At 39.6% G+C, this 27,521-nt stretch overlaps 2 protein-coding genes and 1 long non-coding RNA gene across 8 annotated transcripts; 1 reads left to right on the top strand and 2 right to left on the bottom strand.

Annotated features, from left to right (window-relative positions):
- Window positions 1–1,118: 1,118 nt before the first annotated feature.
- Window positions 1,119–27,391, top strand: LOC116326386 (hepatocyte cell adhesion molecule-like). Of its 4 annotated transcripts, none has more exons than XM_039617954.1 (8): window positions 16,707–16,992; window positions 22,381–22,428; window positions 22,531–22,722; window positions 24,791–25,072; window positions 25,783–25,876; window positions 25,950–26,023; window positions 26,113–26,186; window positions 26,738–27,391. In XM_039617954.1, the coding sequence occupies exons 2-8, from the start codon at window positions 22,401–22,403 to the stop codon at window positions 26,885–26,887; spliced, it is 894 nt and encodes a 297-aa protein (XP_039473888.1). In that variant the 5' UTR covers window positions 16,707–16,992; window positions 22,381–22,400; the 3' UTR covers window positions 26,888–27,391. The 4 variants fall into 4 exon arrangements, with proteins under 4 accessions (XP_039473887.1, XP_039473888.1, XP_039473886.1 ...); XM_039617952.1 differs by lacking the exon at window positions 16,707–16,992 and adding an exon at window positions 18,534–18,735; XM_039617953.1 differs by lacking the exon at window positions 16,707–16,992 and adding an exon at window positions 1,119–1,372 and having other exon boundaries at window positions 22,381–22,722.
- Window positions 2,999–5,717, bottom strand: LOC120442148. 3 transcript variants are annotated; one of them, XR_005614516.1, is made up of 4 exons: window positions 5,588–5,717; window positions 5,319–5,413; window positions 5,185–5,232; window positions 2,999–5,067 (listed from the first exon to the last, which is right to left on the bottom strand). It is a non-coding gene; the product is annotated as an uncharacterized LOC120442148 (long non-coding RNA). The 3 variants fall into 3 exon arrangements; XR_005614517.1 differs by having other exon boundaries at window positions 2,999–4,402; window positions 4,533–5,067; window positions 5,319–5,697; XR_005614515.1 differs by having other exon boundaries at window positions 5,319–5,697.
- On the bottom strand, window positions 14,236–16,234 carry LOC120442147 (serine/threonine-protein kinase pim-2-like). Its single transcript, XM_039617955.1, has 4 exons — window positions 15,653–16,234; window positions 15,384–15,478; window positions 15,250–15,297; window positions 14,236–15,132 (listed from the first exon to the last, which is right to left on the bottom strand). Exons 1-4 carry the CDS (start codon window positions 15,834–15,836, stop codon window positions 14,881–14,883), a joined length of 579 nt encoding a protein of 192 aa, XP_039473889.1. The 5' UTR covers window positions 15,837–16,234; the 3' UTR covers window positions 14,236–14,880.
- Window positions 27,392–27,521: the final 130 nt, after the last annotated feature.

Genomic DNA, 27,521 nt, shown 5'->3' with positions numbered 1-27,521 from the left:
TTGGCCGTTGGCGATGATGTAGATTCTGCATTGTAGAACACATTAATTTTAATACATATATATATTAAAATTAATGTGTTCTACAATACTTTTATATAACTTACATTTTAACCCATATAGATTTTGGTTCATTTTATTTTATGGCCACTGATAGAAAGCAATTTGAGTGTCTTTAGAAGCAAAAAGAAAACAAAAAGAACGTCTGCCTTGCCTCTTTATTTAGAAAATGTGAGATGGCATGCTACTTTTTTGTCAGCGTCTCAAGATTCTTATACTGAGACTTTAAAAAATAGATTCAGAAATATACATGTCTATCTTAAAGTAACAGTCAGATGGCAGTATGAGAAAAAAAAGTTTGTTTGTTTAAAAATTCCCTTGCAATTAGGAGACCAGTGATTTCCCTTTAACATCACATGGGACTTAAACTTGGAGCTTCGCTTGTGTTCACAATCACTTATAACTGACAGTTTTATGAAATTGGGGGTTAATGGAAAGTATATTGTATAGATAAGAATGAGGAGTAATTACAACAAGCAAACTGTTTTAGTATACGTTTGAACACTGGGCTATTGCTTTAAACCAGATTTGAATCCTGTCTCTCTCCCTATGAGAACTGTTTATAATTAAAATATTTACAGTTATGATCAAACATTAACATTTTAATGAGTAACCAGTACCAGTAAAACAGATAGCAGTTGGCAGGAGGTAATAGAAGAGCTGTAAACGAAAAAAGAGAAGGCTTTGTCTGATTTTTTAAAAAGTCATGTGTCCACTTAAACTCGGAATTTTTGTTTTATCTGAGCCACTGGTGATGCTGGAGCTCATAAGCTGGAACACCACTCTGGGACTTTGTTAATGGTTCAAACATATGTGCAAGGGTTCTCTAGAGGAGAAAAAGAGAGATGAAAAAGACAGTTCTAATTAATTTAAAAAGTAACAGATCCCAAAGGACACTTTTGTTTGTTTTTCTTACACTGAGAAAGCCACTTGGTAATGCCAGGTAACTCAGTATTACCTGACATCCCTGGTGTTCCTACATCTCCTCATCCTCTTGATAATATAGCCAGTAAAAATTAATTTATTCTTCTATGTAGATTCCAAATATGGGATGACTGATTGCACCTGAGTTCATCACGGTAAGTGACTGCACCTGTGGGAGGGAGAGCCCGAGAATATTTAAAGGAGCTCAGTGAACAGGCATGTATTGTTCTGGAGTGAGGAAGCTGGTGAGTGTAGCTTGTGACTCAGCCAAGCAAGCTGCAGCCTGTTTTGCTTTTAATTTTGGGAGAAGTGTTCTAGTTGCATCCTGATTCCACTGTTTTGGGATGCCATTGAAGCTCAGACCCTTGGGGGAATATTGAACCCAGGAAGAGTTAAGTGCTTTTAATGACTCTTAGTTATCTGTCTGTGCATGTTATTTCTAGAAAAAAATTAAGGACTTAAGCTACTATTACAATAGATGTTTAACTGTATCTTAGCTTTACCAACTAGCTTTTTTTTTTAATGATTTCCCAAAGTACAAATGCAAACAGAGTCCATACAAAGGCATTTAGAAAGAAGTTTTTCCCTTTAAGCTAAGTGTTAGCTAATCTGTTAGCTAATCTTAAAATGTCTATTTCATGCTTTCACTTAACATTAGTGTGTTGAGAAGTCTTATGAATCCTTCTGCAATATACTTGTTTGGCGTGACGTTTGGAAGTCTTTCTAAAACATTTCTGGACTATTAAAATTGAGGATAAACGTTCATTTACTCTTTAAGCTTGCTAAGTGGCAAATATTGGTGCCGTTTCAACTAACACTGCTGTTAGAATTATGAGGGGCAATTAATAAGAAATCGAGAGGGATTTTTATTCTTTAAGATGTTAACTAACATGATTCAAAGCAACTCCTATGTTGCTCACTGTCCCCCCCTAAAAACAATGCTGATCTTAGAGGGCAAAAATGCAACCCTACCTAATCTCCGCCTCTTCCCTTAACTTAAGACTTGTTCATTTTAATACCACAATGAGGGCATTGATTGTCTGGTGTGCACAAGCTGGAATTGGAGCTTTCCCTGGTAGGATGAAGGAATGTTTCTCCTTTGGGATTCATTCATAAACTCTTGGTAGTGTTGCGGTGAAAGCGGTCAGAGCAGTTGTCTCGGGGGCACATCCCTAGACTTGAGGGGGTTGCTGTTTATACAGTTGCCTTTCTCACTCTTGTGGTTTTTAGTGCATAAATACCCACTGCAAGTAACTGCATGAAGACTAGGGTTGAGATTAGTAAGTTTCTTGGTAGGCAGTCAGTGGGAAAGCTCCAATTAAATTGTACATCATGGATCACTGCTGTTCTCTAAGGCTAGCTTTGTTTAACCTGCATCTTAACAGAATACTTTATTAATCATGTGGTGATAGTTACAATAAGAATGGTAACAGACTGAACTAAATTAAATGATTATATATACATTTAAAAAAAAAAAAAATAAAAAAAAAAATAATAATTTGTGCCATGGTCCCGCTCCTAGATGAAAGTAACAGTTCCACTGCACCAAGAACAAACTCTGTCAACCCACCTGTTTGAGAGAAGGCTATTAAAATAAAGTAACAAAAGAAAAATAAGAAGTTAAAGTGTGGAGAAAAAAACGGGGACAACTGAAATGGGCTGCATGCTGATTGACTCATGTGCACTTTTACTGTTCCTTTCTAGCTCGTAAAATTTAGGATGTTAAATTCTATAATTCATTTCTGCCTTTTGGTTTGGTGTCCTTGCAAACCTTAATAGGTGCCATTATGCTGGTTGCATGTTCTGTTCTCATTGTACAAGAGAGAATGCAGAACACAGGTTTGATATCAAATTTCAGCAGATTAATGTGGATCATTAGTGCTCAGGTTTTTGCCATCATGCTTGCTTATCCTTTGTTTTTTGTTTGGTTTTTTTTGTTTTGGTTTTTTTGTTACCCTGATGAATTTGTTCATCAATCTTAAAGCTCCTATTTAAAACAAAAACAAACTTGCAAGGTAGAAATATAAATTTCATAAATTGGTTGACATATTGGCCATTTTATTACATTCAAATTTATACACTATTGTAGAATTAAACATAGATACTCCTTATATTAGAATATTTTAATAATCCCAAGGCTTATGTTTTAAAACTAAAGAATCAAATTATAAGCATGCATGCAAATCAAAACACTGATCCAAAGACTTGCCCACTAAGGTGAGTTTTTTAAGTATGAAAATGTATTTGGTCCCTGTAGTCCATGTCTGCAATTTCTCACACAACCCAACTTGTGACAGGCTAGTGTGAAACCTATGGAAGTCAAACAAGAGCCTCCAACTCAGCTGGCAGGGCTTAGTGAAGGGAAAGGCTTGCATTCAATGCAAGTTCACTTAAATGACTCCCAACAGGTTGATTCTGTTCATCTGGACACGGCGTTCTCAGTGAGAGAAATGTTTCGTCACTCATCTAAGTGACTTTAGTCTCAGCTGACTGAAGGCTTCCCCCAACCTTATAAACAGTACATTTGTACAACTAGCCCACTAAATGAACAGTGGGCTGAGAGGTCAGCTCCTTGATCATTAACATGCAAATTGTCATGACATTGATCAAATACCATTGATCATGGCCATGAGTACCATTCAGAGTTAAATGGCTGCAATCACAGCATTGTAAGATGTTGACAGATGTACCTAGGCACCCTCCTCGATTCAGAGATCGTCTTTCCCTTTTCACATAAGCGGCCTCATTGACTCCTTGCTCAAACCAGCATTCTTCTGTCCATGATGTATACATCCTCATCAAAAGAATTGTCCAGTGGCCTCTGTCTAAATAGACAGCGGAGTCTTGGCCTGACAAGTTAGCTTTTCTGTCTTGTGCCATCTGCTTTGCCAGAGGTTGTTTGGTTTTGCCAATCATGGCGACCCTCTTGGCACTTAACAGTGTACACTACATTACTGTTTGTATCGGGGGACCTGATCCTTGGGGTGGACCAATTTTTGGCGTAGCTTGTTTTGGAGTTTAAAAGCCACAAAGACATTGTGTTTAGAAAAAAATGTCTCAACTGTTCTGATACTCCTGACACTAGGGATCACTAGGGGTTTTTGCTTGGGCAGCAGTTGTCCTTCTCTCCTGGATTGCCTGGTGCTTTAAGCGCCTTCCCAGATTTGACAAATGTCCAGCTGGGATGACCAAGTTTACTCAGGGCCTTGATATGTTCCCCTGCTTCCCTGGCCGCTCTGTCTATAGCGATGGTGTTGTGGTGCCCTGATGACACGGTTTGTAATCAAGCGGATGATAATGATAGTAGAACCTTAAAGTTGAACCTTCATGTGCTATGCCAACTGTGCTTTGTTCTTGAACTTCCAAGATGAAGGGTTGGGTGCTGGGTTCCTGCAGAGTCTGGTTGATCTTTGGAGTGAATCTATAGTGAAATGGACTTGTTATCCTCCACTCAGGAGCTGGTTCAGTGCTTCCCATAAGATCTGCTCAGGTCTGTCTCTTGACTGTTTGACTGCTTAATACATATGATCAAAGACTCACGAGCATCTTACCTTTGTCAGGTCCTCCTTTAGGCAAACTCTGATAACTTCAATATACTGAAAGAGGTCCTGTACAGTGATTGGCCCCTCAGCAACAGAATTTGTTCCCAGGGCTCTAAAATAATGGCCACCTTGCTGGGGCTCCTCCTTTTTTTGGGGGGGGGGGGTTTGGGTCCCCTCCCAAATCAGTCACCTCTTCAGCATAGATGAATTACAGGTAACTTGTCTGAGGCCTTCAAAGGTAGAAACAGTAAAAGGTTACAGGCAATTTAGTATCTGCATTGGAAAGGTTTAATACCCTCTTATAAAGACCCCCAATCATCTTACCTTGGCCATGCCCTCCTTTACACAACCTCCATTTGACCTCAATGAACTGAAAGAGGTCCTGTGCATGGATTGGTCGCTCAAGCACCAGAATTTGTTCCTCCTGGAGATTGTACCAATCCAGCAAGGACACGGATGTCGAGTTCAGCAGCTGTCCAGTTTTTCCATCTTGGAGTTCCAACATAACAGCCACCTCCACTGAAAGACTCTTCCCATCCTCAGCCTGTATCACCACCAAATCAAAAGACAGGAGGAGCTTTATAGAAACTCAAACTCATGAATAAACTTCAGTTATTTCAGTGATGAATCAGAGTAGTAGTAACTGGTGTTGCTCTCTTACCTTGTTTTCCCAGAAAATCTTGGTTTTTGGAATGTGTTTTATGGCCACCTACAAGAAACAAACAGGATTTTGGTTAGCGCGTCAGGATTATATAGTTTGCATTCTGTTCATGAAAAGCATGTAACAATCCTTACCGGTAAATTGTCTGCTTTACGATAGCCAGCAAACACGCATCCAAATCCTCCTTCACCAAGTTGGTGCTCCTGGATGTATCTGGCTTCAAATTCAGCTGAAGGGACACAATTGAGAACCAATTTGGTTTCACACAGTGTCAGAAAGGACAATGGTAATATGGTACCAGTGTTACGTAAACTCTAACATAAGGGAATGTCTAAGATTAAGTATTTAATGAGTGTTACATTAAGCACAATGTGGTTGGAGGGATTCAGAATTTCAAGCATACCTCTGCCAGTGTTCACTGATGATGAAGTTGGATCATTCTCCTTGAGGTCCAAAGGCCCATTGCCAACTCCCCTGCTTGTCACAGACGCTGCCAGCCTTGTCTTTTTGCTGAGGGCCTGGTGAGAACTGGCCTTCCTTTTGGTTGCCTTGCAGAGCTTGACCGATGATGTGTTCTGTGGTGCCATTGTGCTGTTTGTTGAAATAAAGGCAGACAACAGATGACCCTGAATTTATAGTGACCTGTAGCCATTGTCTTCATAATGACACCTGGTTATGTCATTTGGAATACACCAAATTTAATATTGAATCTAAGTGTGACATTGCCAAACGATGTTGGACTCGCTAGTGGTTTTTGTTTTTGGTCCCCTCCCAAATCAGACCAGGAGTGACATGTTTAGTTGAATGTTCTCAAATTGCAGTCTGAGTGGAGTCTAAAAAGACATGGCATTTATAGATTGGGGGAACATTCTGGGGAACCTAGTCTTGTTAGGCGAGATGGCATCCATCCTACTTTGGATGGAGTAGCTCTCATTTCTAGAAATCTGGACAGTTTATTCATGCTGAAATGGTGGTGCAAGAGAGGCATGCTGGGCCGTTTCTAAGGTTGTCAACTCTTCTGTTTTAGCAGGACATCCTGTATAATGAGCAAAATTGGTTTGTCCCTTTACTCTACCTTAAATGTCCCATACTGACAGTTACCTGCAATGTCACTTTCTGACAACAGATGGCACTCTTATAAATTTTAAATCTGATTTGACCACAATTGTATCAGGGTGCTTGTGTCCAGTCATAGCCGTAAGTGATGTTGTTGTGCCAAAAAGTTGACTTTAAACTAGAGATGGCACAATACCACTTTTTTATGTCCGATACCGATATCATAAATTTGGATATCTGCCGATACCGATATGAATCCAATATAGTGTGTTTTTAATCAATAAAACTGTTTTTTTAATATCTTGCTGCATTTTGTATAAGTTCATACTCAAGTTTAAATAAACAATAACACTAAAGCTATTCTGTTATATCTGTATGTTTAAAAAAAAAAAAAAAAAAAATACACTGCACCCAAAATATTTTATATTTCAGCAAAACTGATCAATCTAATAAACTTAAACCTGCTCCATCCTTCCTCTTCTGGTATTTTAAAGAGTACTTAGCAGAAATATTAAGCAACCTAACTAATAGGGTTGCAAACTCCCAGCAAAAAAAAAATAGGGAACCACCCCCCACCCTCCACCTCATGATGCTTAATCGATGTAATCAACTTTAATTTGATGCAGGGTGAAAAAAAAAAAATGTACAGAATTAAATTATTTTTCAAGAATAATTAAATAGATTCAACATCTTTCTTCAACAGAATTGCAGACTGCACAGATGGTACTTTCCCAAAGGAAAAAGTACTATAGCTTACTAGGGTATATAGACTTAACAGTTACTATATACAGTAATGGACTTCTATACATTTTACATCAGATTAAAACTTTGGGTGTAAGATTCAGATAATTATTTATTAAAAGCTAGACATTTTAAATGAGAATAAGAAAGAAAAGTATGTCTTTGTGCCCCTTTTCCCTGTTAATGCCCTATCGGCCCCCTGGCTAAACTTTGCTAGATCCGCCCCTGCACAGTTACCAGCCGTCAGCTACGTGAGAAAAGGATCCTGGTGTAGAAAGTAATATTAAATAAAATTCTAACAGCAGCTTATCAAGGTTAAACGTGCTGCTGTTGTTCAGCCGCTGGTTTCCTCTTTCTGGTGCAAAGTGGGCCAAAAACAAAGAAGAGAGACGGACTCGCGACAGAAAAGCCGATCAGCTGATCATTAAGCAGTTTCACGATTGAAGTAGCTGCAGGAAGGTGAGGGAGGGAGAAGAGGCACTCGCTCCATATATCGGTTGTTAAGCTTAACATGGGAACGCTTTACAAACATTCAGAGATGAACTTACACACTTGCTTTACTTCTCTCTGGGATAACTTCCTCGGAGATGAAATGCTGGTTTGGTAGCGAGGCTACAAATACACACAGCCGCTCTATCATGTGAGGCATACTACTCCCACGTGCTACGGTTATGAGCCGAGTTACGCCGTGTCGCAAGTTTTGTGAGGTGTGTGTTTTTGTTTTTTTTTTGTTTTGTTTTTTATATTTAATGTATCGGATTACATTTTTAATTTCTCACCGATATCCGATCCAGTAATTTACATCAGTATCGGACCGATACGTAATATCGGATCGGTCCATCTCTACTTTAAACTGTTATAAATGACTGACATAAAATCTGACAAATTGGTCAATCACATCTGTCACAAAAAATATAAAGTAATTTAGAGCTAGAAGAGCTCTTCTATCAAAGTAGCTGCTGCAATCAGTTCCACAATGGCTCTACCCACGAGGGCAGCAGAAATTGTAACATCAGTTATCTAAACTTGAAGTGACTGAGTACAAATACAGAGTCGTAAAGATGATTCAAAAATGGGTAATTTCTTTTAGAACCCCTTCATAAACCCTATTCACTACAGTCTATTTACTAATATAAGTAAAGATATTAGACTTTAAAAAAAAAAGACAACAGAAATCACTTTTTGGTGCAACAGCCTATTGCACATCAGATGTGAGCAGTAATGTGATTTGTTAAAAATAAGGCGCCTTTTAGTCTGTGTAGTGTTAGATCCCAGAGACTAATTTAAGCCGGTGGTGAGGAGACTTGCTTACCCCTAACTGCCTACATCCGAGTGCCCACCCTGCACAACCTCTGACTCAGTCACACCTGTTAACGGTAGCTCTCCTCTAAAGAACTATGGTACTTGTTTGCTAAGAATATTTTAGAGACACACATCCCAAGGGCATGTGTTTTATTGACTAGAGTGACCTATAAGAACTGTTAAATTTCACATACTAGTATGATCTTTTAATGTTAGATGAGAACCATAAAGTGAATGTCCACAAATTGAACTTTAACTGCAGATAGGAATTTTATTTAAGTAAGGTTTTGGCAGTATTCTCTTTCCACTGGGCTGGAAGGAATCCAACTTCAAGAAGGTGTGCAACCCCATACAGTGCTGTCTGACTTCCTCTTTTCAACTCCAATTCAGCTCAGGAAACCATTTTATAATCCAGTTGATAGAGCCACAGTGGAAGGCACATGTGATTTCTATTTGAGAATATCTGCATGTAATAGTTTTGTTTGATGGTAGGGTTATTCAGAACTTGATAATTTCTCAGATTCTGGCAGTCTGAAGAGCAATGAGAGGAAAGATGCTGAGGTATAGTGACTCAAACACATGAACTACAGCAGATCTGACACTGCAGTTCTTGTGTTTAAGGTTTTTTCTTTGGGGTTTTTCCTATCTTCTCCTCCCAACTCTTAGGCTTCTCATCTGCAGTTTGTTCCTGATTAACTCTGGGGTCTCAAACTGTCTTCTATGGAGGCTTTCACAAAAGAGCACTGAAAACTGCTACACTGTAGGACCAGCACTGTAGCTGCAAAGCTGTACCTCTCTGGAACATTAGCAACTGCAAAACACAAGAGACCTCGGGGGGTGAATTAGTAAAATACTAGGTGACACATCATGCTATGGAAGCTACACAAAACTGCTCAGACAAAGTCAATCAGCAAGATATGTGGAACATCACTGTAAAAAGCACAGATGAGGGTTTTTGTTGGGGTTTTTTTTTTTTTTTTTTTTTTTCTTTCTTCTTCAGTAGCTTCTCCTTACACAAGCAATTAAGACAAATAGGCCAGTATTAGTGATGTTCGATTCGTGAACGAATCGTTCAATACTCGAGAATCACTTTACTGACTCGTGAATCATGATTCACAAGTGCAACTGACTCACTAAATTCATGGGCTGCATCCTCCCGAGGACCCGGTCTACGTGGGCCGGGTCCTCAGAAGGTCGGGTAGGCCGGAAGTAAACGGCTGTGAAATTGGACAGTCTAGCCTTCTGATTAGCGTCACCGCTGTCTCGGTGGAGTTTAATAAACTCAGCCGTCTGCTCCTTGCTATGTAAAATATAACAGGACACTGGCATAAATTCTCGACCATCTCACACTTCTGTTTAATCAGTTTTCTGTTTGACGTTTATTCAGCTGTGTGAAAACCACCCGGGGGATTAATAAAGTTTTATTTTATCTAATCTAATATCTTTAATCTCAGCCAAACAGATTTACTCACGAACAAATAAAACACTGAAAAAAGCCAAACAATATCCTTTTTAGGTTGTCTAAGTGACTTATATATTACGTTTAACCTGAGTAGCGAAAGTCCGCGGTGATCTGAAAATGATGTGCAGGGAGTTGTGCCGTTCTCGGCGGCTTCAGTGACCCTCGAGCTCTCGGTTAGCTATCAAGCTGGTGGGTAACAGACGTCTCCGACAACGTCGAAGCACTTTTGCAAATATGCAATACCTTGATAAACCGAGCAGATATTTGAAGTTTACACAGCTACATTCTCGCCTGAAAATATGTTAAGTTTATATTGTGACCCAGAAAAATTAATAAAAGTAATTTTAAAACTTAGTAGCGGCCGCCATTGCCGGAAACTGGAGTTTGGCTGGGCGCTATGAATTCTGGGATATGGTGGGCCACGAAGGACACACCCGACCAATCCTTCAAATTTGGGGGGGGGAAAGGAGGACGCATTTGTCGGCTGCATTCGGAGGAGTCTACGAATTTGGACAGCCTTCGGCGCGTCGCTGTGACGTAATCTGTCTACAAATGCGGCCTCAGGAGGATGCAGCCCATGAATTTGGACACGACCAATAGCTCCTCGGTTCACAGTAGCATCGCTCAGCTAGCATGCTAACAGCAGATTTGAGGTACTCACCCCCTCACTTGGGCCGTTTATCAATGCCCAAGTACGCGAGTACGTACTCGCGTTCTCGGTGAGTACGTACTCGCCGAGAACGCACGGGAGTACGCACCGCCGAGAACGCGAGCACGGACTCGCGATATGTACAATTGGAACACCTGCGTGCGTGATGATGTCACAGGTCCGGAGTTTTACTGCCGTCCCCTCCTAATTTAACTGTGAGTAACATGTTATGAAGCTTAACTTTAATCACAGCCAAACCGGTTTACTCAGGAACAAATAAAACACTGAAATAAACCAAACATTAACATTTAGAAGTGATCTAAGTGACTTATATATCATTTTTAACCTCAGTAGTGAAACCTCTATTAATACAAATAGTGTACATGTACATACGTGTACATACCTTAATAAAAACAAGCAGGTGAGATGTTAGAACGCTTTTATTTCTATTCTAGTGGACACTCAATACTATAGACAGCTGCTGGGGTTTCTTTAACCTGAGTAGTGAGAAGACCGCGAGCGGGCGGGGGGGGGGGACGATGTGCCGGGAGTCCGCTGTTGAGTTTTGGACGAAATGCATTCTGGGATATATAGCTGTCCCAAGTCTACACCGATGCATGCTCGATAAAATGGGCGGATCGAGAACACATCCGGGACTTTTTCGCGTTCTCGGCGTGATGCGTGCCAATTGGAACAGTACTTGGTCTCCGACTGATGACGTATCACGAGTACACGAGAACGCAAGTACGCACAAGTACGCATATTGATAAACGCCCTCGCTGTGCTGAATCATAGCGTAAGGCGAATCACTCACTCACCCCCTCCCTCCTGGCTCACAGCTCAAACGAGTTGAACGAATCACTGGCCGTTTATCAATGCCCAAGTACGCGAGTACGTACTCGCGTTCTCGGTGAGTACGTACTCGCCGAGAACGCACGGGAGTACGCACCGCCGAGAACGCGAAAGCACGGACTCGTGGGCCGCCTCTCAATTCTCAAGCACGCGAGCACGGACTCGTGATTTGTACCAGCGTGCGTGATGATGTCACAGGTCCGGAGTTTTACTGCCGTCCCCTCCTAATTTAACTGTGAGTAACATGTTATGAAGCTTAACTTTAATCACAGCCAAACCGGTTTACTCAGGAACAAATAAAACACTGAAATAAACCAAACATTAACACTTAGAAGTGATCTAAGTAACTTATATATCATTTTTAACCTCAGTAGTGAAACCTCTATTAATAAAAATAGTGTACATGTACATACGTGTACATACCTTAATAAAAACAAGCAGGTGAGATGTTAGAACGCTTTTATTTCTATTCTAGTGGACACTCAATACTATAGACAGCTGCTGCGGTTTCTTTAACCTGAGTAGTGAGAAGACCGCGAGCGGGCGGGAGGGAGGGAGGGAGGGAGGGGGGGGCGATGTGCCGGAGTCCGCTGTTGAGTTTTGGACGAAATGCATTCTGGGATATATAGCTGTCCCAAGTCTACACCGATGCATGCTCGATAAAATGGGCGGATCGAGAACACATCCGGGACTTTTTCGCGTCGGCGTGATGCGTGCTTTCGAATTGGAACAGTACTTGGTCTCCGACTGATGACGTATCACGAGTACACGAGAACGCAAGTACGCACAAGTACGCATATTGATAAACGCCCACTCACTCACCCCCTCCCGCCTGGCTCACAGCTGCTTCTTCTTGGTTGGCAACCAATGTTAAGGCACTTTACCGCCCCCTGGCTCACAGCTCAGTGAACATTTAGATGAGAAAATATATATTTGACACATTTAAGGGAAATGCCAATAAAATAAAAATAAATGTTCCCTTTAGAATTTTTGCTCTAAAGAAAATGGTTGTTTTCTTTTACAATCATTCATCTTAGCAGTAGGATTTACATTAAAAGAGAAACAAATTAAGTTTGACTGAAAATATACATTTTTGCACTCTCTGGTCAACTGACTCAAGAAACCCGATTCACTTTGGTGAGGGAGTCATTAAAACTCGATTCAGTAAAAAGAATCGAATTTACCATCACTAGCCAGTATGAAACCGGTGGAAGGCAAACAAAAAGCCCATCTTCACATCAGAAAGCAGGGTCTAATTGGGGTGGCAGTATCAATAGAAATCATTGGAGTTTACACAGATAAGTCAGATGAGTTCTTGTTTGTGTCTTTAGGTTAGGCTGTGATTGATACTGGAGCTGCTCCATCAGGAGACTGTCAAATATCAAGTCCTGCTGCTCGGGAAAGGGAAGAAAGGCAGTTAGGGCTGTAGTGATTAAAGATATCTGTACTATCAGTTGTATACAATTAATGCAGTACCTCAGATTATTAAGATGAGTGATTGTGTCAAATCATCAGTTTTGTAGAGATTTTCAAACGGAGCCACCTTCAGTTAGAATAGAATAAACCTTTATTATCCCACGAATGAGAAATTTGGGTGTTACATAGCTCTTATAGCAAGAGGAATATAGACATAAGCAACTGAAATTCATATGCATAAATGTACTGATATGTACAGAAGGGGGGGGGGGGTATAAATACTGGTGAAATATACAGTGTACAAACAAGATGCAATGGCAGCAATTTAAAAAAAAAAAAACATGTCATTTAAACCAATGAGAAGTAACCATGTTAAACTGTTAGTTTAACAGCTGCTCAATGGACTTCAGCGGACAGTCCAGGACAAAGCTGGCCCTCTTGACCAGTTAAGTTTCCCCCAGTCCCTCTCTGCCATTCCACCACTCCAACAGACCACAGCATTTTAAAAAAAAAAAAAAAAAAAAAAGGCACCCCCTGTATTCCAGTTAGTTTCCCTTTGACACCCAACCCACAATGGCGGTGTCGTCTGAGAACTTCTGGAGATGGCAAGTGTCTGTGTTATAACTGAAGTCCACAGTGTACAGGGGAAAGGGGCAAGTACTGTTTCTTGTGAGACCCCTGTGCTACAGACTACCACCTCAGACACGCAGTCCCACAGCCTCACATACTGCGGTCTACTAGTAAGGTAGTCAGCAATCCACGTGGACAACAAGGTCCACTCCCGCTCCCTGCAGCTTCCCCCTTAGCACTGAGGGCTGGATTGTGTTGAAGGAACTGGAGAAATCAAAAACATGACCCTTACATCAGGTGTCTTCATTAGATGTGAAGTCAGGGCAACAGGTCTGAAGTGGTTCGGTTCCTTTGTGTATGTTGTCTTTGGGACTGGCACCATGCAGGAGGTTTTCCATAGACTGAGGACCCTCTCCAGACTGAGGTTGCAGAGAGGTGTGAAGAGCTTTGGATGGGGGATGGGGGAGGGAAGGGCTTCTGAGTCAAACCAGTTAAATAACTGGTTCAATTAGCCCAAACCTGGTCTCAAGACTCCAGGCCTTCTCTGCTCGCTGTACTCCATCTGGTGATTGTATTCAGTCCTCTCCACACCGTAGCAGAACCAGTGCTGCAGGTGAATGGCATGTACCACTCTGTACCCATTTTACTTGATGGTCACAGGAACATGGGGAAAGAACATGACTGTCTAGCTTATATTACACGTCACCTTAACAGAAAGCCAAAAATTAATCACTCTTTGCAATATTATCAAAGTGAGTGTGTGTGTGTGAAATACCATTTCAGTTTGAGAGCCACGGGTGCTGATAGAGTTGCTTCAGAGTGGGACGCTGCTCAGGAACTTTATTCAGACAAGTTCTCAAGAAATGACGGCAATCTGAGGAGCAACCAAAGGAAATGTGGTGAGCTCTACAGTGATTTAAGAAGGTGAACTACACCAGACCTGTGCTGAAAAGTTCATCATGCAAGAGTGTTTTTCTTACTTTTTGAGAGCCTGTTGCTGATCTTTAGTTTGTGCCTGATAAACTTTTGGGTTTCAAACTGTTTTCTGTGGACGCTTTCATAAAGTAGTACTCCCAGCTGCCACACTGTTGTAGGACCAGCACTGTAGCTGCAACAGCTGTACCACTCAGGAGGAGCATGAGCAACTGTGCCTGCAAAATACAGGAATGAGACCTCCTTAAAAGGATTAAAGCAAATGGGTAAACAAATAGGTAGGCTGAAGCAGGATAACGTACCATGGAACACCTTGAAGGAGTCTTCCTGCACAAAACAGCTAAGGCCGAAGTCAATCAGCCAAACACGTGGAACATCTGAGCTGGTCTCTATTAGAACATTTTCCACCTTAATATCACGGTGAAAGATGTTCTTGTCCTCAAACTCCAATGCTCCAGCGACCAGCTGTTTCAGTATGACCTGAAAGAGGCAAATAAACATGCTGTGTGAGGATGGGGGGGGGGGGGGTTCTATGCATTGCTAGTTCAACTGCAGGACATGTTGCCAATTCCACACTTTGTTTAGGTGCTCAGGAGGTGAATACATTAAGTCACCTCTTCAGCATAGCTGAATTATAGGTACATTTTTGTCTGAGGCCTTCAAAGGTAGAAACAGTAAAAGGTTACAGGCAATTTAGTATCTGCATTGGAAAGGTTTAATACCCTCTTATAAAGACCCCCAATCTTACCTTGGCCATGCCCTCCTTTACACAACCTCCATTGACCTCAATGAACTGAAAGAGGTCCTGTGCATGGATTGGTCGCTCAAGCACCAGAATTTGTTCCTCCTGGAGATTGTACCAATCCAGCAAGGACACGGATGTCGAGTTCAGCAGCTGTCCAGTTTTTCCATCTTGGAGTTCCAACATAACAGCCACCTCCACTGAAAGACTCTTCCCATCCTCAGCCTGTATCACCACCAAATCAAAAGACAGGAGGAGCTTTATAGAAACTCAAACTCATGAATAAACTTCAGTTATTTCAGTGATGAATCAGAGTAGTAGTAACTGGTGTTGCTCTCTTACCTTGTTTTCCCAGAAAATCTTGGTTTTTGGAATGTGTTTTATGGCCACCTACAAGAAACAAACAGGATTTTGGTTAGCGCTTCAGGATTATATAGTTTGCATTCTGTTCATGAAAAGCATGTAACAATCCTTACCGGTAAATTGTCTGCTTTACGATAGCCAGCAAACACGCATCCAAATCCTCCTTCACCAAGTTGATGCTCCTGGATGTATCTGGCTTCAAATTCAGCTGAAGGGACACAATTGAGAACCAATTTGGTTTCACACAGTGTCAGAAAGGACAATGGTAATATGGTACCAGTGTTACGTAAACTCTAACATAAGGGAATGTCTAAGATTAAGTATTTAATGAGTGTTACATTAAGCACAATGTGGTTGGAGGGATTCAGAATTTCAAGCATACCTCTGCCAGTGTTCACTGATGATGAAGTTGGATCATTCTCCTTGAGGTCCAAAGGCCCATTGCCAACTCCCCTGCTTGTCACAGACGCTGCCAGCCTTGTCTTTTTGCTGAGGGCCTGGTCAGAACTGGCCTTCCTTTTGGTTGCCTTGCAGAGCTTGACCGATGATGTGTTCTGTGGTGCCATTGTGCTGTTTGTTGAAATAAAGGCAGACAACAGATGACCCTGAATTTATAGTGACCTGTAGCCATTGTCTGCATTGCTAGTGACTGCTCAGCCTACCTGATAAGTCAGGTGGCTCATTAACATGAGTGATTGCAGGTTTCTGTTCACACTTGCCTTGATCATTTTCAGGGAATTGGAGCAGGGTGAGGCTTTTGTGCAATGCCTTTTGATCATGATGATTAAATTTAAAAGTTTCAGGTTAGTTTCTGTCCATCTCTTTTTAGGTTGCCTGACTGACCGTTGTGATGTCTTCAGGCTCTTTGTAGTGATAACTGTTACCTTGAAAAATGTATGTTCTCTACCTGATAACAAAGAATTTATTAATCACACACTGTGAAAATTTACATGTTACAGCAGCAAAAGGGTCATGGGTAAAAAGTGAATTAGAGCTATATTAGGAAAAAAGAAATACATTTTAAAAAGCCCCTAAATCTATACAAGAGTAATTTCTAATATTTACAAAAGGTTAAATATGATAAAATATTTAAAACAAAATTAACATTTGAATCTTAATTCTCTTTTGGTAATTTTTGAATTCTAATGGTTGATTTTAGTTTCCACTATGTGTTACATCATTTTATTCCAAATAAATTACAATATATTAAAGATTTTTCATTTATCACGATCTGATATTTGTTTAAGTATTCTCCTAATTTTTAATGACATTATTTTTTTTTTATTTTTTTTTTTAAACCCTTTTGAGAGTAACACTCAGTTTTGAGTTTCATGTGTTTAACATTCAGTTGGAGGCTTGACGTACACATGAGTAATTGATGGAGATGGCCATTATAAAAATGATTAGCAACACAAAGGTGTGAATAGGGTGAACTTAAACTGGTCAAAGATAATGACATGGTGACTGTAAGTGGTTTAAGCCACTGCAAAAGTACAAATATTTTTCCTTGGGCCCACTAATGTAATCAGTATGCTATATTGCAACTGTTGATGGACAATGAGGGGAAAAAAATAATAGAATACAAGATACTGAAAGAAAAGACAATCCAATGAAACTAACAATGATCATCCATACAATTACCCACCCTTTGTCACAGCTGCGGCAGCAGACGTGTGGAGTTATAAGAGAAGGATCCAAGTGCTGGCACTGGCTTTACTGCAGGTGAACTTTGAATTCTCACCATTTGAAAATAAAACAGAAGTGGAGATGGCAAGGACAAAAACTTAGCTTTCCCAGTTTAGGTTTTTCTAACTAAATAATCCTGCAGCTAGAACACAAGGGATGACGCACAGAATTATACACAGGTGGACCAGCAACAAGCAGAGGAAAAAACAGGGCTTAAATACACAGGTGGTAACAAGGGAGTGAGAAACAGAAACAACTAATTACACATAACGAGACCAAGGAAGCAAAGCAGAACCTGCTGACAAAGGACAAGGACTATCAAAGTAAGAGGGGAAACGCACAGACTGAACTCAAGACATGTAAGCTTAATACTTTGGATTGTAACCGAGGCAAGACTCACAAAACACAAGACCCGACTAGACACTTAGTGATCATGTTTTACCTCCCTAACAGCAAGGAACTAAACAACCTAATATAAACCACTTGGAGAACCTAAACTTGGAATATTCTTTTAACCCCCAAACACAGTCCAATACGGACTGAACACTAACATAAACACAACAACAAACTGATACAAAACAAGGAATATCAAGCATACAAACACATAGACACGGGGTCACCGGACCCAGGACCATGACACCCTTTATCTAAAACTTAAACACTCAAGCCAGCAGACGGTGCTGCTCTGAACTGAACCGAAAAAACAGTTTATTTGTTCAGGATTTTAAAGAAATGTAATCGTTTGAGTAATAAATGCAACTATGGTTTTTCTCAGTGGTTGACATGGTCGAGAAGTGGTTGCCTTCTTGTGGTCATGTCCTGGCCCCCACACAGGTTGTAACACATGACTAATGTGGCTATGGCTGGAAAAGAGTTTCAGGATTTTACACAATGCAACATTTTCTCATAAAACAGAAAGCACCTCTGTTTATTTATTTACTTCTCTTTTGAACCACTGGTATCTTTCTGTCTAAAAAAATAGTATATTGCTATGTTAGTATGATTGTAGATTATATGTGCATTGTCTTTAAAAGTTTAGATGGAAGCAGATTACAATGGATAAAATTGTCTAGGGTACACATTGGGTGCTTTGTCAATGATAAATGTTTGGTCCAGGATGCCTAATCTCAATGTTTGTATTTTGTTTCCAAAAGTTGAATCTGTTCATCTGGACGTAGCGTTTTGTGGGAGAAACGTTTCGTCACTCATCCAAGTGACTTCTTCAGTCTCAGCTGACTGCAGGTTTCCCCAAACCTTATAAACAGTACATTTGCATAATGACTGAAACCAGCCCACTGAAGGAACAATGGGCTGTGAGGTCAGTTCCTTAATCATAATTATGCAAATTCCCATGACCATTGATCAACAATCACTGACCAAAACCCACTGATCAAAGAACACTGATCAATGGCCATTTGTATTTTGTTCTTTTACGAACACTGAAATCTCACGACAGTGAAGCATTGTTGATATTAAATTAGTTTTTTCCAATAAAAATGTAGACCCATCTAGTCGCACGCACGCACACACGCACACGCACGCACGCGCGCTTTTGTCCTTTTTCTACAGTGGCTTTTGTGAACAACATGTACTCAGTTCCAGCAGAGCCTGAATGAATGACTGTGTCCTCCGTCCAGCCCAGAAGCACAAATCATGCTGCTCGTCTGGGAGGAAAACAAAGCTTGAGACCCAAGATGAAGGAAGAGAAGGGTGCTCCATTGAAAAGCAAAATAATTTACCAGATTTCTTTGCTTGTGTGTTTTGGTTTCTGCAATTCAGGTATGTTACCTGTTCTTTTATATGGTTGCTTCAAACTTCTTCTCCAGAAGAGCGAATACTTGCCTAGTACAAGTCTATATATTCTTAATGTACTGGATTATTAGGATTTGTGCATAAAACATTGTGTAGCAGATACATTTGTCTAAATGAAATTGAAATTTACAAATGTTTAGAAAACTGAAATTTGCTTCTTTTTTTTTATTTTTATTTTTTTATGTAATTTCTCATGTTATTGCATCACCAAGTCATTAAACGAACAGATGCTTCTAGTAGATTTTGCAAATTAACAGAAACATTTTCAGAATAACTGAATTATAGAGGCAGGTGGAGTTTTTATGATTGCTAGCTGTGGCGTGGATGGAAATGGCAACAACAGCTGCAGATACGGTTGTGTACTTTGATCTAATTAGAAATAGGATTGAGAAATATGGTATGATCACTAGTTTCTGATCATTTTTGCAACATTTTGCATATTTTAACATTTTAATGGTGTTACAAAAAGTATTTCTTCAGAGAATATAGATTTAAATTTGATTACATGAGGCTCTGGGGGTGTTTTGTGCCCATTCTTCTAAGTAATAAGGGCTCACAGACTAGAGCCAGTGTTTTCAGCTGTGGCTGGGTGTCATCACTGTCCTGCCATTGTTGTGGTTAGCAGCAGAGTTACTGAGCTGCTCTGTTTCTGCAGAACTAGCGTGGTGTCTGGATTGCTCCCATTGCTCTTTTCATGAACTGCCAAGAAGGAAATTTCAACAAACAATCCTCACTTTTGTTGGTTCATGCTGGCCCATCCCAAAGTCTAAAAGCCATCACCATGGTAATAAAGATCTGTCATGCAAAGGCTTCCAGTATACAACAGTGATGGGGTGCAGTGCCCGCTTTCCCACAATGATATAGTATTTGGTCTTCATCTAACCACTGTATCACTTACCAAAGTTAAAATACTGATAAATTATATTTGTATAAATTATTTAATTGTGCACAAATTCTTCTTTGACAGTAGAGTAGGTGGGCCCTTATTCTATGCAGATAGGTAAAATATTCAAAAAAGGATGGGTGTGTAGTTCCTTTTAAATCATTGAAGCTTTTCAACTGTAAACAATACATTCTTTGTCAACCTTGTCAAGCCTGAAGGTGTATTAAGGGGTTTTTTTTGTCTTAAAAAAAAGTCACTAGGCTTTCAGGACTGTCCAATGGCAGCACTTCCTCTTTAAATACTGCTGGTTATATGAATATGACATATTTATCGTTTGAGGAATTTACATTTTTCAGTAACCTGGAGTGTAAAGAGTTAAGATAACTCTGTCTGATTCATAGATATAATATAAACTTATATTTTAAAGCTTATGCATAGCCACGTTATTCTTGTGGGGGAATTTTCTACTTACTTTTTCTAGGTTCATGCATTTTGCTTCAGAACATTTCTTATCTCAAGAGTATCACTTTTTAGTTAAATTTGGGTCAATTCAATTCAGTGTTATTTATATAGCGCCAAATCACAACAACAGTCGCCTCAAGGTGCTTTATATTGTAAGGTAGACCCTACAATAATACATACAGAGAAAAACCCAACAATCATATGACCCCCTATGAGCAAGCACTTTGGCGACAGTGGGAAGGAAAAGCTCCCTTTTAACAGGAAGAAACCTCCAGCAGAACCAGGCTCCGGGAGGGGCGGCCATCGCTGCGACTGGTTGTGGTGAGAGAAGGAAGACAGGATAAAAGACATGCTGTGGAAAACAGAGCCAGAGATTAGTAACAAGTGTGATTCAGCAGAGAGGTCTATTAACACATGTTGAGTGAAAAAGGTAACTGAAAAGGAAATACTTGGTGCATCATGGGAATCCCCCAGCAGCCTACACCTATTGCAGCATAACTAAGGGAGGATTCAGGGTCACTTGATTCAGCCCTAACTACATGCTTTAGCAAAATGGAAAGTTTTAAGCCTAATCTTAAAAGTAGAGATGGTGTCTGTCTCCCGAATCCAAACGGGAAGCTGCTTCCATAGAAGAGGGGCCTGAAAACTGAAGGACTCTCCCTCCCATTCTACTTTTAAATACTCTAGGAACAACAAGTAAGCCTGCAGTGTGAGAGCGAAGTGCTCTAATGGGGTGATATGGTACTATAAGATCATTATGATAAGATGGGGCCTGATTATTTAAGACCTTGTACGTGAGCAGGATTTTGAATTAAATTCTGGATTTAACTGGAAGCCAATATAGGAGAAATATGCTCTCTCTTTCTAGTCCCTGTCAGTGCTCTTGCTGCAGCATTTTGGATTAACTGGAGGCTTTTCAGGGAGTTTTTAGGAAATCCTGATAATAAAGAATTGCAGCAAAAATGACTCCAAGGTTCCTGACAGTGTCACTGGGGGCCAAGGTAATGCCATCCAGAGCAAGATTCTGGTTAGATACCATATTTCTAAGATTTTCAACTTAAAGCTTCATTATCTTTATTTTAATCAGTAAAATTCAGGAAACTCACGGCAGCAGAAAAAACCTTCAACTATTTGAAAAAGACATTTTAAGTACAAAAACACTAAAAACTAATTTTTTCTTTTTATGGTACAAATGTAAAATAACCACAAAAAAAATCTTAAACTTTAAATTGAATTTTAATCTTATAAGTCCAAATAACAAAACAGTCTTGTAGTATTTTATGTTGTAAGGTCAACCTTACATTGTTGTAGATATGAATTCAGGGTCATCTAAATAACTCTCTGGGAAAAGTTAGGAGGCAACCGTATCTCAATCACCAAGCTAAAGGAGGGCAGCCAAGGGAAGTAAGCAGACAAAAGAATAGCATAAAGAAAAAAGTCTAAAAATTACATGTTGAAGTAAAAACCTTTACTGAAATATTTGAAAAGCATCAAATATTGGAAAGATTCTCACATCTAGTTGTGACTGGAATATCATACCAGTTATGCAACCTCCAGTCTTTATCTGGGGGGAGCCCATTCACAGGTTGCGCTGCTTGCAGTTACTACAGGACCAGTTACAGAGGTGTGGCAACAAGTGCAGTCACATAATCTGTTTTGTAATGTTTTACATGATTAGTTCAGCTAACTTAAACTGTTGATAATGCTCCCCAGATAAACCCAATGATTCGAGAATTGTTCTCTTAAGCAGATGACCTAAAACTAACAAACTCTTGTAGTCTATGAAGTGTTTAGAGTATTTAAAGTATTCACTGTTGAGATTCATGGCTATGAAATAGTGGAGTGGGATGATTTTAAAGTAGCCTACACAACATTTCTGTATTCAGTTACCAGTTTTAGTACACTTAGTGGAAAAAAACATTATTATTAAAAAAGATTTTCAAACAAAATTAAAACGTTTTACCTTTCTTCAGAGTTGCTGATTGAGTTCTGATCATCTGGGCGTGGGCGCCTATAATTAATGGTGGACAGTGTTGGTGTAGAGCTGCATGATGCACACAACTGAAAGCCACCCCTTTCTGTTTTTCATGCCAGTGTAGTTGTTGTAGAGTGCATTACAAATATTTGATGGAAAAACATTGTTCCCTGAAATCTGGCACCCCAAAAAGCCAGTCATCTTAAAACTCTGCAAAAGTTAAATGATACTACAATTTGTTTAAAATGGAAAAGAAACTTCTCATGGACCTTTCTTCTTTGTTTCTGTGCAGGTGGAGTGTTGGCAGTGAATATGACTATCCCAAATACTCTCATTAGAGGTAAATTAGGAGGGGAGGCCCTTCTGTCAGTCCGCTATGATAGTTTCAGCTTAGACCTGCCAGTTATCAAGTGGCTACTTAAAAGGGAAAAATCTGTCACAGTTGTCCAGTCGATTGGAACGGACATCATTGGGACGCTGAGGCCCGAGTACCGGGATCGTATCCTGGTATTTGAGAATGGGACTCTGCTTCTCCACAACCTCAGGTTTGCTGATGATGGAACATATGACGTAGAGATCTCCATCACAGATGATACCTTTCCAGGAGAGGGCAGCATCACACTCACTGTGGATGGTAGGAGGACATGTCCATTTGTACAATTCTGTAATGTTTTTAGGTCTAAAAGCACATTTTTTAACTCTTTTCTGCTGTTGAATGCAACACTATCAGTTCTAATATATATAGAGAGAGAGACATGTTTATTGTCTGAACTATAAGTTTAAACCATGATGATGATTCAAAACACTTACCTAGACTGTAAAAAAGCCATTAGTGATCTGTTCAGCATGAAAATTTGGAGATAAACCTGCTGAACTATAATTTAACACGCATATTTATCTTTCCGTGCTCCTGATAAGCTGCCTATGAGTCTTTGTGGCTCTTTGTTTATCTTGCACATCATTAGTCTTGCTCTGAGTTCAGGTTTCTGAATCATTGTGTGTTTCAGAACATGCTCAAACATTCAGACAATTCCGCAATCATTTTATCCCACAATGCAAAAGGATTTTATTAAACTGTACTGCACTGTTTACGCTTTGTAATCAGCTTTCTTCCCGGACAGATTCAAAGTCCTTACACATCCACATGTTTTTCACTTTGCCTGATTGGGCTACTGTTCAAGTTGTAGGTGGCTGAAAGAATGCCAGGAATCTCATGAAGTCACTCCATGAATTATTTGGCTGTACTGGTATGTCGGCTGTTAGCAGACAGGCACACAGATGTAAATCATCTCATTTTTATTAGCATAATTTTATGGAACAACAGTTAACTTTAACTTCATCTTTCCTTTACTTTTTAGGCTCTGTTGAGACTTTTTCATCTATATTATTTAAGATGAGCATGCACATGCTTCTCATGCCAGCTCAAACTTTTTCCACAATAGTTTGAGCTGGCATGAGCAGCAAGTGTTGTTTTGCTTGTTGAATTTAAATGGAGTGCAAACGACTGGCACAAACAAAATAAAAAAAAAAAATTGTTCTAGTCAGGTTTCGGAAAACACTTATTTAAACTGATAAAAGACTTAATTTATTCCACAGTAAAAGGTGAAGATAACAGGAATGGAGAGGTCAACCAAACTGAATGAATGCACACCAAACCTTTCATCTGTGTATGGAAAACAAATATAAAATAGTGAGTATAGGTGTGAACAGCAGAGACATTCACATCAGCCAGAGCTCAGGTTGAGCAGTTTGCAGACAAAGTTGAAGAGGCAAGGCTGAGGTGGTTTGGACATGTGTAAAGGAGGGATAGTGGATATATTCCACAAAGGATATTAAAGTTGGAGCTGCCAGGCTGGAGGAAGGGAGAAAGACCACAGAGAAGATTTGTGCCTTTAGTGGAAAAGGGATAGCGTGAGGCTGTGGCGACCCCTAAAGGGACCATGCAAAAGGAGAAGATTAATATATTTTCTGGTGTTATGATAGAACTTATTCCCTGAGAAATTATAAGTAATAGACTTACTTCTGACAGACTGTTGAATTGAAATCTTCTGGAGAATTCCTCAACAGTAGAGCTTTTTTTTTTTTTTTTTTTTTTATGGTAGTTTGTTTTTTTTTTAAATCATATTTTGAGGCAAAGTGAGTTTTGTTTTGTTTTTTAAACCACATTTGGTTGGTTTGATTCTGCACATGTAGTTTTTATGTCCCAGAGATCATTAAAATAGATATTAATTCAATGAGGTGCTTTAAGATAACTGCTTCAAAGATGGCTGTGGAGTGGGTTCAGTAATAATCTTTCCAGCATGAACTGATCTTTGATTACTGAGTTTCAGTCATGACAGTGCAAGTGGAAAGTATTGATCTGATGCCATGAGTTCTCCTTCTAAGAATGACATCGATCATCCTGCCCACGTAGAAACCCAAGTGAAGGTCACCTGGGTCTTAAAGAGGAGGAGGGTGGAGCAGCAATGTTCCACATGAGCCAGGAGGAGACCATTTCTTCCTACTCTGGTGCAATTCCCTACCAAATAATTTTGACACTTAAGAATTACTTTGACTTGACATTATTGATTCTACAGGTAATATAGTTTAAAAGTTAAGTACTGACTTTCAAGACACAACTTCAAAAAAGGACAGCAGCATGTTTATTGTTTTTATCTGCTAACATATCCAGAACTAGTGTATCTACTGTTTCCTGTATCCAGAACCTATTTCCAGGCCTTATATCCACATGGAGTCTTCATCATTACTGGAGCTTAGCGAAAATGTTGTCCTCAACTGCTCTCACGACAATGGAACCAGGACTACATACAGGTGGTTCAAAGGCGGAAAACTCCTGACCAATGAGACAAGGTTCGTGTTTTCTCCTGATCAGAAGCTTTTGACCATCAAGCGGGTGTTGATGGCAGATGATGATGTCTACAGCTGCACAGTGGAGAATCCAGTGGGAAATATGACAAGTCTGCCAATTAGACTGACTGTGTACAGTAAGTAACACTGCCTTAGTTTGTTATTGCAATGTCAACAAGGGTTAAAAACATCATGGTAGACACAGAGACATGGGCAGCAGATTTCAGTTGAATTCAGTTTTATTTTGATAGCCTCAGTTCAAAACAAGTTTCATCTCAAGGCCTGTAAATAATTGTAAAGGTGGCGATTTTGACTACTAAGTGTTGCAGTGCACTGCTCAAAATATTCAACTCAGTCATATAATTTCAGGTGTTTAGTTTTTGTTCCGTTGACAGTTTAATAGCTCATTTGAAAGACTGGATCAGGCTGTCCTGAGGGTGACACAACTTCTCTAACTATGCAGCTGTAAGAACACTGCAGGTCTACATAAAGTAAAGAAAATAGTTCCTTCAGTTGATCAGAGAGGATGCTTTTCTACTAAATCTTTTGTCAGATTTCTCTCAGAAATTACAAATGTTTGCCTTCTGGTAGGGATGGAGGAAAAGTCTGAGGTTTTTGAAAGCCAAAGAAAGGTGTGTCAACATATACATTGCCCATCAATGTGATGATGTGAAAGGCTGGTACAAAGTAGTACAAAAAAGTGAAAAACAGACCCAGAAGGTGTATGTGTGTCACATGGGCACAAAGAGAAGGAATACTGTGGGTTATACCATTAGCTCTAGTTGCACATTTTGTTTTGTTAGTGCCTGTGTTGTTCATTAATTGTAATCTTGTACATTCCAACCAGAAAGAAGTTCCCTTTATATCATCCTTTCTACTGGAGGCATCTTTCTTTTGATCACCTTGGTGACTATATGTGCCTGCTGGACACCTTCTAAAAAGTAAGACTGGCTATTAAATAATTGAATTCAATGCCAAGTATCACAAAACTGATCAAATATTTTGTGTACACAGACCAAGACAGCCCCCTAGAAAGCACCTCTCCAGGTTTTATAACCGTTCTCACCAAACACCAATCAATCACACAGGTAAAGTATAGCTGTGATGACAGTTATGAAATGTGAAAAAGGAGTGTGAATTTGTATACAATTGTTGTTGTTGTTTTACTTCATCACAGATTGTGTGCTTCCAAAAACACCACAGCACAATGGGATAAATGCAGTAACTTCACTTTATATCCTCCAGCAAAAGGTACCACTTTTCATTTAACGGTCTGATTTTATTACATTCTGTGAGTCGTGTATGACACCACAACAAATCTGAAACTATCATCTAACAAATTTTGTCTTCTATGTCATACTCGTTAGGCATAAAACCCACAAGTCACTACAAGGAATACATGCAACATTATGTTCTGGAAAAAAGCACTAAGGAACATGCAAACTGCTAAATTTGTTAGATAAAAGCATATATTTATAAAAGTCGAGGCTAGCCAGTTTAATAACTTCATGGAGAGACAGCCCAGCTATAAGGTGCTCATCATGGCTCATTATAAACTGTCTCATTAGCTGCAGAAATTTCAAAACCAAGCTATCCAAATCTTTTTGCTCATTTAATAGCAGCTTATCAGTCTCACAGGCTAAGCTCAGTAAACCGAAACCAGTGAGTTTCGCTATTAGGTAATCTGAGAGCCATCTACACAAATAGCCACAATGAAATTGAAAAATAAATTGTTAAATTTTTAAATAATAAAATGTTACTTTTGGAGAGTGAAGTTGGGCTCATGTCACTGTGTTTTGCAGGATCCTTCCACAGATGACTCCTCCAGCAACAGTATTGGATCTCCATCTGAACTTGACAACCCACCATGCTACACCACTTCCCCCACATATACTGGTCCTATGACTCTTACTGCTGGCTCCCCTGCTCGCATCTCCTGTAAGCATACCTGATGGCTCATCAGTTTAAACAGTCCACAGTGCAACAAACAGAAGGTTACATGCTCTACAGTCTACTGCTCCAAAATGCAAAGTACTCTGGACATCCTGGAGTTTGTCATAAAATGAAGAAAATGCTGTAAATTAAACACTGTAACTTAAATAACAGTTGTTTTAAAGTTTAGTAGCACAGCCTGGAATGAAATATGAGGACAGTTTGACATTAGAGTCAAAATGTTTCAGTTTTTGTAAGATTTAAAATTTTTATTTGGTTTGTTACTCAACACCATTGCAGTCTGTTACATGTCTGGAATGACATGTAACTGACTTGTTACATGTTATCTCTCTGTTATGTGAAATCTTCTGTATACATAAAAATACAGATTACTTTGTGAAATAATGTAAATTAGTATTTTAGTTCTACTAGATGGCTTAATTTATGTGTATACAGCGACAAAACCATGTTGGGGTAGGATGGGGGCCATGGTATTTGAATTTTATACATACTTTAATAAAAATGTAGAATTATCAGAAATTTGTCTTTGTGGTATTTTGAAAAGACTGACCTGTGCCAGTTGCCTTGAACAAGTCCTTGTTTGCTTGTCATTAATCATAGATAGACTAGTAGATTTCATTTTTTAACAACAGT

The sequence above is a fragment of the Oreochromis aureus genome, linkage group 10 (assembly GCF_013358895.1).
Source record: "Oreochromis aureus strain Israel breed Guangdong linkage group 10, ZZ_aureus, whole genome shotgun sequence".
Classification (NCBI taxonomy): domain Eukaryota; kingdom Metazoa; phylum Chordata; class Actinopteri; order Cichliformes; family Cichlidae; genus Oreochromis; species Oreochromis aureus.
This window is presented reverse-complemented; position numbering and strand designations above follow the sequence as displayed.

Excerpts from the sequence above, each read along its gene's own strand:
- LOC116326386 (XM_031747632.2), top strand. The coding sequence starts at position 18,573 with ATGACTGTGTCCTCCGTCCAGCCCAGAAGCACAAATCATGCTGCTCGT. Across the intron at positions 25,073-25,782 it reads AATTAGACTGACTGTGTACA|AAAGAAGTTCCCTTTATATC; the intron begins GTAAGTAACACT and ends CATTCCAACCAG. Across the intron at positions 25,877-25,949 it reads TGCTGGACACCTTCTAAAAA|ACCAAGACAGCCCCCTAGAA; the intron begins GTAAGACTGGCT and ends TTGTGTACACAG.
- LOC120442147 (XM_039617955.1), bottom strand. The coding sequence starts at position 15,836 with ATGGCACCACAGAACACATCATCGGTCAAGCTCTGCAAGGCAACCAAA. Across the intron at positions 15,479-15,652 it reads ATCAGTGAACACTGGCAGAG|CTGAATTTGAAGCCAGATAC; the intron begins GTATGCTTGAAA and ends GTGTCCCTTCAG. Across the intron at positions 15,133-15,249 it reads AGATTTTCTGGGAAAACAAG|GCTGAGGATGGGAAGAGTCT; the intron begins GTAAGAGAGCAA and ends GTGGTGATACAG.